The sequence below is a fragment of the Hypomesus nipponensis genome, chromosome 25 (genome assembly GCF_054491055.1).
Source record: "Hypomesus nipponensis isolate SF chromosome 25, ASM5449105v1, whole genome shotgun sequence".
Taxonomy (NCBI): Eukaryota; Metazoa; Chordata; class Actinopteri; order Osmeriformes; family Osmeridae; genus Hypomesus; species Hypomesus nipponensis.
Genome location: NC_140385.1, coordinates 10,642,872 through 10,655,631, shown reverse-complemented (window position 1 = coordinate 10,655,631; position 12,760 = coordinate 10,642,872). Strand labels below are relative to the sequence as shown.

The 12,760-nt window shown below is 40.7% G+C and overlaps 2 protein-coding genes across 2 annotated transcripts; both read right to left on the bottom strand.

The window, feature by feature from the left end:
- Positions 1-2,489: 2,489 nt before the first annotated feature.
- Positions 2,490-4,868, bottom strand: LOC146222219 (butyrophilin subfamily 1 member A1-like). Its single transcript, XM_084692129.1, has 7 exons — positions 4,490-4,868; positions 4,116-4,391; positions 3,906-4,001; positions 3,650-3,706; positions 3,517-3,540; positions 3,339-3,401; positions 2,490-3,247 (listed from the first exon to the last, which is right to left on the bottom strand). The coding sequence occupies exons 1-7, from the start codon at positions 4,866-4,868 to the stop codon at positions 2,490-2,492; spliced, it is 1,653 nt and encodes a 550-aa protein (XP_084548255.1).
- Positions 4,869-8,107: 3,239 nt separating this feature from the next.
- On the bottom strand, positions 8,108-12,513 carry LOC146222218 (butyrophilin subfamily 1 member A1-like). The gene is made up of 9 exons (XM_084691694.1): positions 12,373-12,513; positions 12,167-12,223; positions 11,472-11,828; positions 11,102-11,377; positions 10,900-11,001; positions 10,566-10,622; positions 10,434-10,457; positions 10,256-10,318; positions 8,108-10,164 (listed from the first exon to the last, which is right to left on the bottom strand). Exons 2-9 carry the CDS (start codon positions 12,219-12,221, stop codon positions 9,224-9,226), a joined length of 1,875 nt encoding a protein of 624 aa, XP_084547820.1. The 5' UTR covers positions 12,222-12,223; positions 12,373-12,513; the 3' UTR covers positions 8,108-9,223.
- Between the last annotated feature and the right edge of the window lie 247 nt (positions 12,514-12,760).

Below are 12,760 nucleotides of genomic sequence, written 5' to 3'. Positions count from 1 at the left end.
CAACTGTCATAATCTCCTCTAACTCTCCTGTGTCTGTGTTTAGCATCTGGGTTCATTCTGGACAACCTAACAATACTTGCATCTTCTTCCAATACTTCATACATCAAATACTTATGTGTTCATTTAGGCAATGCGTTTATCTCTATCACTAAAGATTAGTTTAAAACCCTACGTGCTCACTAGGTGCAATCGTCTTCTCATCTCTCTTTCAACACGTCTGTCTTCCAGTGATGTCCTGCAACTCTGCAGACTCGGACGACTCTGAGGGCCGCATGTGGTGGTATTTCTATCATTAAAAGTCTGGGGTCAGAAGAATTTGTCTTTATCTGTTCATTCTTGCAGCAAGGAGGAGCCGTTTTAAAACAGTATCAAATCTAAAACAGTATCAAAAATGATGTCTGGTGGGGCAGGACTCACTGAAAATGTCATGATCTGAGCATTCTTTTAAACAGTAGTTCCAGACAGTTACATAATTAGTTCAATAGTTCATGTCTATTAAAAGAAGAACTCTCCAATAAACAAGAAAGTAAAAAAAGGAAACAGGTTGCAAAACTTAAATACAGATGTTCAATATTAAAAACATAGCTTGAGACAAGAAAGAAGAACTTGTGTTGAAGAATCCCTGGAGTATGGGGAAAACAACTAGGGTCAAACAGTCAAATCTGTTAGACGTTTGTCAGCAAATGGAAACTTAAGCAATACTGTCTTAGGCCAAAAGGTTATGCTAGCTTTACAGAAGTTAAAACCCAGCAATATTTTGTTCTAGGCCAAAGAATATTACAGACATCTTGAAGAATAGTAATTTTCTTCAATCACCCCCCCCCCCCCTCGTCTGTCAACCCTTCACTACCAGGAGCCCTCAAGAGGAGGAGCGTCCAGCCCTAGTCAGGTACAGTCTGCACATCTGCACTTTGGACTCTTTGGTTAAGTATCCACGGGAAGACGTTAACATAATAATTTTGCCTGTTGTTTGACCTACGGACTTAAGGAAACTGTACAGTTTCTGTGTTGGATATTGATAACTGACTGGCGTGTTACCCTGTAACCATCACCGTCATGGCTGACTGTATTCAGGTGTATTGATTGAAGTATTCAGACCATGACGCCCTGTGAACTGATTCACACTCATACCTCTGTACCATGGTTGTGGTCAAACTAGTAAGAAATAAGGCAAGCATACTTGAACTGGTTTCTTTTTTCATTATTATTCTTTTACAAACAACGTATGGTCTTATTGGTTACAATACTTACTAATCAGCTTTGACATTAAAACAGAATAACGGTTATAAAGTTGATATTGTGCTATAATACCACAATCGTATTAATGTACAACAATTTGAAGGGCAACAATTTGAAGTTAAATGGTTGTAACACCTAAAAATAACTACCTTAATCAAAACACAAAAGATTGTACCAAAATAAATATTCCCCAGCAAATATTTAGTAAAACAAGGACTATTGAATTTGACTGACAGGTAAGAAGCAAAACAATCAAGCTTTAATCTACATTAACAATGTTGCAGTTACTGAAAGATGTTTTTTCAAGTCAAAACCAGTGTTGAGTAGCAGATTCCGTAACAATTTTACTCTTTGCCAATCAACTTTTTCCTTATTAAGTAGGGATATCATATTTGAATAACCAAGTGTTGGCTGTAGTTATGTGGAGCTAGCTGCCATTGGACTGTAGAGCAGGGGAAATGTGTGCTCCGTTTAACCTACTTTTGGCTTTTAGTATACTTGGTACTTTAAGGGTATTGAGATGTTTCTTTAGAAACATTTGAATCATTTCATGTCACTTGGACAAGTTTGGATGAGAATTGAGCTAATACATGTAGAGAAGAACTGTGTAATAGGACCTCGGCTCTTGATAGTGTCTGTTTAGTGTCATCCTGGTAATTGATTAGACATGTTTGTCAGACACATTCTGGCTTTTAGAAGGATCATCTGAACATGACGTACCAATGGACCCTGTCTGTGTGCATAGCTAAACACTGCCTGTCATTGTCTCAGACACATAAATGACAAGATCAGCTGTACAGTTTTTACAAATCAGAATCAGAATCTCGTTTATTTTGGCATGTATCCAATTCAAATGGCGTTGGTTTTAAAAGCGGGGAATCCTCAGTTTCAAGCTCTACGTCTTGCTCAGTTTTAGATTTGGTTTCAGGTGGAACATCTAACTGTTTTGAGTGTATTCCATCAGGACTATACTCAGTGTCCTGTCCAGCCTAGGGGTCTGTATGTATGTCTGTTATCGTTAATGGGGCAATGTCACGTTTACCTGGGTTAAAAAGTGGAAAAACTTTCTAAGTTTTAGATTTGGTTTCAGGTGGAACATGTAACTGTTTTGAGGGTATTCCATCAGGACTATTCTCAGTCTCCTTTCCAACCTTGGGGCCTGTAGGTATGTCTGTTATTGTTAATGGGGCAATGTCACCTTTACCTGGGTTGAAAAGTGGAAAAACCTTCTCAGTTTCAGGTGGAACATCTTACTCTTTTGAGTGTATTCCATCAGGACTATTCTCAGTCTCCGGCCCAGCCTTGGGATCTTTAGGTATGACCATAATCTTTAATGGCGCTTTCTCATCTCTACACTCTTCACTGACAAGATCACCTGAACAGTTTTGATCCATTTCAGATGGCGTTGGTTTTAAAAGGGGGGAAGCCTCAGTTTCAAGCCCTACATCTTGCTCAGTTTTACATTTGGTTTCAGGTGGAACATCTATTATCTTTAAAGGGGCTAAGTCACCTTTACCTGGGTTGAAAAGTGGAAACACCTTCTCTGAAAACTTAGTAGCTAAAGTGGCAATACGTTTCTGATCTTTGACATCGTAAAAGGAGACCTCTCCTTTGTCATAGTCCAAATACACCCCGAGGATTTCAGGTCTCTGTGTGACACAACATATAGTGCTCGTCTCTGCATGAACTTTAAGCCCTTTCCCTTTCTCTGAAGACAGGAACCAAAAGCCAGCTGATGGGGTGAATGGTACATCATGACCTTGCTGCTTGACAGTCTCACTTGCCAGTCCAACCCACCAGGATTCTTTGAGGTTCACATTGTTGGTTCCCAACCCTACTTCCCAGTATGCACACCCAGAAAAGAAGCCCGGTTCTCCCAGTATAAAGGTGCGTTGACTGAACCACTCCTCCTCACTAGACAGTGCATCATTACTGTCCCTCACTATTTTACCATCCGTAGAAACTCTCAGATGAGGAGGCGCTGTGCTCATATCTAATGTGATGTCCACTGTTGAATACAAACACAAATATTATCTTAGCAAAATCAAGTCATAATCACCTTCAGATTAATGGAAATGTCAATATTTTAAAATGATTACCTCCATGTTTCTTCAAATGATCCAGAGCTGCACAGTTTGTAGTGTGTTCAGTGTCTACAGTGACTGTAGGAATAGCTGCTTCGTTAGATTTGTTGGAACTTGTGAGTGAAAGTTGGAAAATGTTATGATTCTGCAAATGTGGACTGATCTTCAAGAAAGAGATGGGGATATTGCCTACCTGTAGTTAAAATGGTTTGTCCATCTAAAAAGGATAGAAACGTTGCATTTAACTGGTGCATAGATTATGTGAGCAAAATCTAACCATGATCAGTATCAAATGAAATTAATTACAAATATTAAGATATAATTACCTGCATGTTTGTCCACCTCATCCAGATCTGTCCCTCTTACAATACCTTTAATCATATCTACAATGAGATGACAAAATAGAATCTTATTTGGTTTGCACATAAGGTGGACAACTATGTAACTAACTATACTGTTTTGTGAATGTTAGAAATGTGATCATAATATCCTGATCATCAGCGTTAGTGAAAATTAATCTGATACCTATTGGAATATAAAACATTGTACAAATACACATCAGTAAAAAGTAAAACATTTCACCTGTGTTGTTGATGTACAGCAGTACTCCTATGGCAGTGAGTATCGACAAAACTAAGAGGATGATGAATGCAGTCTTCCAACCTCCAGATGGGAATTCTTTAGCTGAGGTGAACAAGTTTTTTAAACTGAAAAAGTACTCACGCAAACACACTAAATGTTAGTATCAATACTTTGTAAACAACTCTTGATTCCCAAGTTTCTCCTATGTACCTGGTATGCTTTTCAGATCCACTCTCCCCTCCCACTTCTCCTCTGGAGACAAACTCAGAGAGCAGGAGACCCATGGTGAGCTGGAGACGAGCCAGCTGTGGACCCCCACCAGAGCCTGGTCATCCCTGCTGTAGCTCAGGCTCTGAGGGGCCAGAGACTGCTGCTCATCTGACCACTGCAGCCTGGGCTGGGGATGCCAACCACGAGACTCACAGCTCACATTGACAGAGCCAGATGTTGTCCGCACCACAGAGAGGAGAGGGGGAGTCCCCATTGCTGACAAGCACACAGAGAGCGAGTTAGAGAGAGAACATATGTAAAAACAGGGGGTCAGTCAAAGCCAAAGGGAAGACTGTAAATATATTTGAACTCACCAGTTACATTAAGGCGAACTTTCACTCTGAAATAGCCTGCACTTTGTCCAATATAGCATGTATACTCTCCTTCATCCTTTAGAGTTACATTAGTCAGCTTTAGGGTCAAATCCCCCTCCCTTAGCCCCTCTGATCTTAGGTTCTGGTGTCCAAAGGTTGTCCGACCCACATACTCTGCTTGGACTGGGGATTTCTGGATCTTCTTGTCTCTGTAAAGTAGGACTGGGTTGTCAAAGGTCTGGTACCATCGTACTTCCATGTCCTCTGCATTTGTGGCTGGGGTGACCCAGCAAGGTAGACTGGCATCATGACCCAGCCTGGCCGAGATTCCATCTTTGGGGACCAAAAGCGTGATTGCTGACAGAACAAAAAGGGACATAAGTAATGAATTTACTAACAGCTCTTTGTCAGGGTTTTATCAATATTATTATTAGAAAATGTTTCCTCATTATCGTCGGCGTGGTACACTAGGCTATATGACACTTTCACCAACAAGCCTCTTGACGCACCTGTTGTGATTGGATAGATTGTTTAAATCAGTGTTTCTCAACTGCTGCGATCGCTACCCAAAAATTGAACGTACAATTTTTATGAAGGTGCCGAACTTCCGATGGTACGCTAGCAGTCTCGAGTTTTACAGAGTTAGGTGCCACGGTGTTGTATTTAATAGACAAGGGAGCGAGACTAGAAATGGTAGCAACTCACCGGCAGCAGATATCCACAGAGTAGGATGAATAGCAGCAAATGCATACGACTTCATATCAGAAATGTAAGCTGTAAAAATGATTAAATACTTTTGTAAACCAAATATAGGCAAAGCAAAGGCAACGCTGAGTGGCATGGTTTATTTTCACTTTTCTTTTAGTTTGTTCAGTAGGCCTATATACAAATTCGAATAATGTATTATATTTGAGAAACGCGTAGGCTCAGTTTGATACATTGAACAATTCCAAAACGTTCTTCAAAAGTAGGCCGAATATAAAGCTGTCAATTTAGCCTAAGGGTGCAAAATCTTACCTGAGCTCGAGAAACAATGCGCTGATAGAGAGAGAGAGACACAGAGAGAGAGAGGGAGAGACAGAGAGAGAGAGACAGAGAGAGACAGACAGAGACAGACAGAGAGAGAGAATATTTAGAGTGACATCAAAAAGGGTGTCCTCTTAAGGGGAGACATTTGAAATTAAAAATTGGAAATATGTTCCAAGATTCGAAATTCCCGGATGAAGAACTAAGTACAGAAACGAACACAAACGACACCGAATGTAGATAACGTTGAGTTGTAGATAACGATAGAGTTGTAGGCTAATCTGTTATCGAAACAAGCCTTACCCCGAGCTGGTTAAATTACGTTGATTTCTACGCACAGCCTGCTGAGAGACAAGCCCGCAAAGACCGTCTGCAAAGTGCAAATCCGAAAAGCAGTAGGCCTGCTCCAAAAAACTGCTATCTTGCTGTTTACAACACTTAACTCGGTGTAGCTGGATGTAAAACGCGGAAAATAGATTTGTATCTTTAAGACCAAATATTCAAAAGAGTAACGATTTCTATCTTCGAAACCCGTTTTTCAAAAGCACAGAAAACAAAAGACTTATCCTATGAGCAGTAGAAAGTTGGCGAAGACATTGATGCATATGGAGCAGACCAGCGGCTCTCTCCTGGGCCTGTAATTGGACCACAGGCCAAACAGTGGAGATGCCAGCATCTGGCCCAAACTGTAGGATGCCACCACCCAGCCCAGGAAACTGGCGTTGGCGGTGCTGTCGATCTGGGCATGGGAGAAGATGCCATTTTACTGAATTTAAACATTCCGCCCAATGGTGGTCCAAAACTTATCTGCCGTGAAGTCACCCGTTGGTAGGTTTCAAGATACAAATAAAAACAAGTGCAGGAGTCTTATGCTTGTCCAGATATTTCAGCATATACTATGGGGTTTGGATTGAAGATCAACAATGAAAAACGTCCTTTACGCAAAATGTTTAACTTCTTTTCAGGTCAAATACTGCAATGTCCCAGTGTTTTCTCTGCGTTTCCCTGTCCCCTCGTGTTCCTTGTCAGTCTCCCTGTTTGTATGTTGTGAGCTTGTCTGTCTTTCTCTTTCCCCCTGGTCGTCAGCATCACCAACAAACCTGCTCCTTGTTGCCATCTGCCCACCCACCCACCTTCCATTTCCTCAACTACACTGCAGCTTAACAACCCCGGTTCTTCATCAACTCCTCGCCTGATCGTTTGCTTCAGAATAGTGATAGTTATACGCTTTGGACGAGCATTATTAACTCTTCCCAATTTAGGCCTAAGTTTACTAATGGTTTGCTCTTGTGCTCAACTTCATTCTTTGCCTGTCTGTCGGCCTGCTACCTCGACCCCCCTACACTATTTAGCTTCACTCTTCTACTACGTTTTGTTCATTTAATTTCATATTCATTCAACTGTCATAATCTCCTCTAACTCTCCTGTGTCTGTGTTTAGCATCTGGGTTCATTCTGGACAACCTAACAATACTTGCATCTTCTTCCAATACTTCATACATCAAATACTTATGTGTTCATTTAGGCAATGCGTTTATCTCTATCACTAAAGAATAGTTTAAAACCCTACGTGCTCACTAGGTGCAATCGTCTTCTCATCTCTCTTTCAACACGTCTGTCTTCCAGTGATGTCCTGCAACTCTGCAGACTCGGACGACTCTGAGGGCCGCATGTGGTGGTATTTCTATCATTAAAAGTCTGGGGTCAGAAGAATTTGTCTTTATCTGTTCATTCTTGCAGCAAGGAGGAGCCGTTTTAAAACAGTATCAAATCTAAAACAGTATCAAAAATGATGTCTGGTGGGGCAGGACTCACTGAAAATGTCATGATCTGAGCATTCTTTTAAACAGTAGTTCCAGACAGTTACATAATTAGTTCAATAGTTCATGTCTATTAAAAGAAGAACTCTCCAATAAACAAGAAAGTAAAAAAAGGAAACAGGTTGCAAAACTTAAATACAGATGTTCAATATTAAAAACATAGCTTGAGACAAGAAAGAAGAACTTGTGTTGAAGAATCCCTGGAGTATGGGGAAAACAACTAGGGTCAAACAGTCAAATCTGTTAGACGTTTGTCAGCAAATGGAAACTTAAGCAATACTGTCTTAGGCCAAAAGGTTATGCTAGCTTTACAGAAGTTAAAACCCAGCAATATTTTGTTGTAGGCCAAAGAATATTACAGACATCTTGAAGAATAGTAATTTTCTTCAATCACCCCCCCCCCCCCCCCCCTCGTCTGTCAACCCTTCACTACCAGGAGCCCTCAAGAGGAGGAGCGTCCAGCCCTAGTCAGGTACAGTCTGCACATCTGCACTTTGGACTCTTTGGTTAAGTATCCACGGGAAGACGTTAACATAATAATTTTGCCTGTTGTTTGACCTACGGACTTAAGGAAACTGTACAGTTTCTGTGTTGGATATTGATAACTGACTGGCGTGTTACCCTGTAACCATCACCGTCATGGCTGACTGTATTCAGGTGTATTGATTGAAGTATTCAGACCATGACGCCCTGTGAACTGATTCACACTCATACCTCTGTACCATGGTTGTGGTCAAACTAGTAAGAAATAAGGCAAGCATACTTGAACTGGTTTCTTTTTTCATTATTATTCTTTTACAAACAACGTATGGTCTTATTGGTTACAATACTTACTAATCAGCTTTGACATTAAAACAGAATAACGGTTATAAAGTTGATATTGTGCTATAATACCACAATCGTATTAATGTACAACAATTTGAAGGGCAACAATTTGAAGTTAAATGGTTGTAACACCTAAAAATAACTACCTTAATCAAAACACAAAAGATTGTACCAAAATAAATATTCCCCAGCAAATATTTAGTAAAACAAGGACTATTGAATTTGACTGACAGGTAAGAAGCAAAACAATCAAGCTTTAATCTACATTAACAATGTTGCAGTTACTGAAAGATGTTTTTTCAAGTCAAAACCAGTGTTGAGTAGCAGATTCTGTAACAATTTTACTCTTTGCCAATCAACTTTTTCCTTATTAAGTAGGGATATCATATTTGAATAACCAAGTGTTGGCTGTAGTAATGTGGAGCTAGCTGCCATTGGACTGTAGAGCAGGGGAAATGTGTGCTCCGTTTAACCTACTTTTGGCTTTTAGCATACTTGGTACTTTAAGGGTATTGAGATGTTTCTTTAGAAACATTTGAATCATTTCATGTCACTTGGACAAGTTTGGATGAGAATTGAGCTAATACATGTAGAGAAGAACTGTGTAATAGGACCTCGGCTCTTGATAGTGTCTGTTTAGTGTCATCCTGGTAATTGATTAGACATGTTTGTCAGACACATTCTGGCTTTTAGAAGGATCATCTGAACATGACGTACCAATGGACCCTGTCTGTGTGCATAGCTAAACACTGCCTGTCATTGTCTCAGACACATAAATGACAAGATCAGCTGTACAGTTTTTACAAATCAGAATCAGAATCTCGTTTATTTTGGCATGTATCCAATTCAAATGGCGTTGGTTTTAAAAGGGGGGAATCCTCAGTTTCAAGCTCTACGTCTTGCTCAGTTTTAGATTTGGTTTCAGGTGGAACATCTAACTGTTTTGAGTGTATTCCATCAGGACTATACTCAGTGTCCTGTACAGCCTAGGGGCCTGTAGGTATGTCTGTTATCGTTAATGGGGCAATGTCACGTTTACCTGGGTTAAAAAGTTGAAAAACTTTCTAAGTTTTAGATTTGGTTTCAGGTGGAACATGTAACTGTTTTGAGGGTATTCCATCAGGACTATTCTCAGTCTCCTTTCCAACCTTGGGGCCTGTAGGTATGTCTGTTATTGTTAATGGGGCAATGTCACCTTTACCTGGGTTGAAAAGTGGAAAAACCTTCTCAGTTTCAGGTGGAACATCTAACTCTTTTGAGTGTATTCCATCAGGACTATTCTCAGTCTCCGGCCCAGCCTTGGGATCTTTAGGTATGACCATAATCTTTAATGGCGCTTTCTCATCTCTACACTCTTCACTGACAAGATCACCTGAACAGTTTTGATCCATTTCAGATGGCGTTGGTTTTAAAAGGGGGGAAGCCTCAGTTTCAAGCCCTACATCTTGCTCAGTTTTACATTTGGTTTCAGGTGGAACATCTATTATCTTTAAAGGGGCTAAGTCACCTTTACCTGGGTTGAAAAGTGGAAACACCTTCTCTGAAAACTTAGTAGCTAAAGTGGCAATAAGTTTCTGATCTTTGACATCGTAAAAGGAGACCTCTCCTTTGTCATAGTCCAAATACACCCCGAGGATTTCAGGTCTCTGTGTGACACAACATATAGTGCTCGTCTCTGCATGAACTTTAAGCCCTTTCCCTTTCTCTGAAGACAGGAACCAAAAGCCAGCTGATAGGGTGAATGGTACATCATGACCTTGCTGCTTGACAGTCTCACTTGCCAGTCCAACCCACCAGGATTCTTTGATGTCCACATTGTTGGCTCCCAACTCTACTTCCCAGTATGCACACCCAGAAAAGAAGCCCGGTTCTCCCAGTATAAAGGTGCGTTGACTGAACCACTCCTCCTCACTAGACAGTGCATCATTACTGTCCCTCACTATTTTACCATCCTTAGAAACTCTCAGATGAGGAGGCGCTGTGCTCATATCTAATGTGATGTCCACTGTTGAATACAAACACAAATATTATCTTAGCAAAATCAAGTCATAATCACCTTCAGATTAATGGAAATGTCAATATTTTAAAATGATTACCTCCATGTTTCTTCAAATGATCCAGAGCTGCACAGTTTGTAGTGTGTTCAGTGTCTACAGTGACTGTAGGAATAGCTGCTTCGTTAGATTTGTTGGAACTTGTGAGTGAAAGGTGGAAAATGTTATGATTCTGCAAATGTGGACTGATCTTCATGAAAGAGATGGAGATATTGCCTACCTGTAGTTAAAATGGTTTGTCCATCTAAAAAGGATAGAAACGTTGCATTTAACTGGTGCATAGATTACGTTAGCAAGATCTAAACATGATCAGTGTCAAATGAAATAAAAATATATATTTTGATATAATTACCTGCATGTTTGTCCACCTCGTCCTGATCTGTCCCTCTTACAATACCTTTAATCATATCTACAATGAGATGACAAAATATATTCATATTTGTTTTGCACATAAGGTGGACAACTGTGTAACTGACTGAAGAAGATACTCTTTTGTGAATGGTAGAAATGTGATCATGTGGAATGCATTTTGCTAAAGAAAACCCACGTCATTAGCCATTATTAAAATTTGAGAACAAAAAGTGGAATAAAATCCTGATCATCAGCGCTAGTAAAAAGAAATCTGATACGTGTTGGAATATAAAACATTGTCAAAATACACATCAGTAAAAAGTAAAGCATTTCACCTGTGTTTTTGATGTACAGCAGTACTCCTATGGCAGTGAGTATCGACAAAACTATGAGGATGATGAATGCAGTCTTCCAACCTCCAGATGGGACATCTGGAACTGAGGTGAACACGTTTTATTTTTACTCCAGTACTTTATTCCTGTACTCATTCAAACACACTAAATGTTAGTATCAATACCATGAGTTTGTCTTATGTACCTGGTATGCTTTTCAGATCCACTCTCCCCTCCCGCTCCTCCTCTGTAGACAGACTCAGAGAGCAGGAGACCCATGGTGAGCTGGAGACGAGCCAGCTGTGGACCCCCACCAGACCCTGGTCATCCCTGCTGTAGCTCAGGCTCTGAGGGGCCAGAGACTGCTGCTCATCTGACCACTGCAGCCTGGGCTGGGGATGCCAACCACGAGACTCACAGCTCACGTTGACAGAGCCAGATGTTGTCCGCACCACAGAGAGGAGAGGGGGAGTCCCCATTGCTGACATACAGAGAGAGAGAGATAGTGTGTAAAGACAGGAAGGGTAGTTAAAGCCAAAGAGAAGATGGCAGACTGTAAATAAATTTGAACTCACCGGTTACAGTGAGACGAACTTTCCCATTGTCATAGCCTGCACTTTGGCTAGCATAGCATGTATACTCTCCTTCATCATTTAGAGTTACATTAATCAGCTTTAGGGTCAAATCCCCCTCCCCTAGCCCCTCTGATCTTGGGGTCCGGTGTCCAAAGGATGTCCGACCCACATACTCTGCTTGGACTGGGGATTTCTGGATCTTCTTGTCTCTGTAAAGTAGGACTGGGTTGTCAAAGGTCTGGTACCATCGTACTTCCATGTCCTCTGCGTTTGTGGCTGGAGTGACCCAGCAAGGTAGACTGGCCTCATGACCCAGCCTGGCCGAGATTCCATCTTTGGGGACCGAAAGTGTGATTGCTGACAGAGAACAAAAGGGACTTCGTAAGTAATCAATTTCTTAACAGTTCTTAGTCAGGAGTTATACAGATTAGTATGAGACAACGTTTCCTCATTAACGTCTCCATGTGGTAGGCCCTTCCACCAACAAGCCTCTATTGACACACCTTTTGTGACTATGGATAGATTATTTTAATCATAGCTCTTGGCGACCTGTAAGAGCGGCTCTCCGCGCATAACTCTACACTAAAAGAGGTATGCCTAGATGCAGAACTACTCTATACCTGAGTCTTTGTTGTTTTCATTAACCTAGGCTGGAGCCAACAGGTAGCCAAGAGCCTACCATGTGGATTACTCACCGGCAGCGGTAATCAACTGAGTCGCGTAGAGGGCAATCAATTCACGCTGCTTCATATCTAAAAATGAAATTTGCAATGTATAAAATGCAGCATTTATCAGCTAAATATAGACAAAGCAATGCAACATTTGGCAGGACTTTCTTTCACTGTCGATTTAAACCTATTCTAATGTGCAGGTCTATTCTAGGGTATAAAAATAATCTTACTTGCAAAACAGTGCGGCAGTTCCCACTACTAAACAATCTGTTAAAACAAGAGCATCTGCTAAATGACTAAATGTAAAATCTTTAGGCCTATTTTAACTAGGCTAAATCAGAAAACTGTAGATTATTCCAAAGGACAGGAAAATCTCGTCCTTCCTGAATGTTCAGCTGCATGGAGAACGACCGAGAGAGTGAAAGTGAAACCTAAACGTAGGCACATTTTTTGACTTTATTCAAAAGGAAAAGCATTTTTCAAATGGTAATTCAATGTGCAAAGTGTGGCAATGCAATCCAGTTGTCAAATTGCAATTAAATGTGCAATGACAACCCAGTTCGAATTGTTTTTCAATACAGTTTTGAATGAAAGGTACCCTATACATTTAGCAAACGC

Coding starts and splice junctions, on each gene's coding strand:
- LOC146222219 (XM_084692129.1), bottom strand. CDS start 4,868: ATGTCCCTTTTTGTTCTGTCAGCAATCACGCTTTTGGTCCCCAAAGAT. Junction 3,541..3,649: donor TGAGGTGGACAAACATGCAG/GTAATTATATCT, acceptor TATCCTTTTTAG/ATGGACAAACCATTTTAACT. Junction 3,248..3,338: donor TCATTTGAAGAAACATGGAG/GTAATCATTTTA, acceptor TGTATTCAACAG/TGGACATCACATTAGATATG.
- LOC146222218 (XM_084691694.1), bottom strand. CDS start 12,221: ATGAAGCAGCGTGAATTGATTGCCCTCTACGCGACTCAGTTGATTACC. Junction 11,002..11,101: donor GGATCTGAAAAGCATACCAG/GTACATAAGACA, acceptor TGTTCACCTCAG/TTCCAGATGTCCCATCTGGA. Junction 10,458..10,565: donor CGAGGTGGACAAACATGCAG/GTAATTATATCA, acceptor TATCCTTTTTAG/ATGGACAAACCATTTTAACT.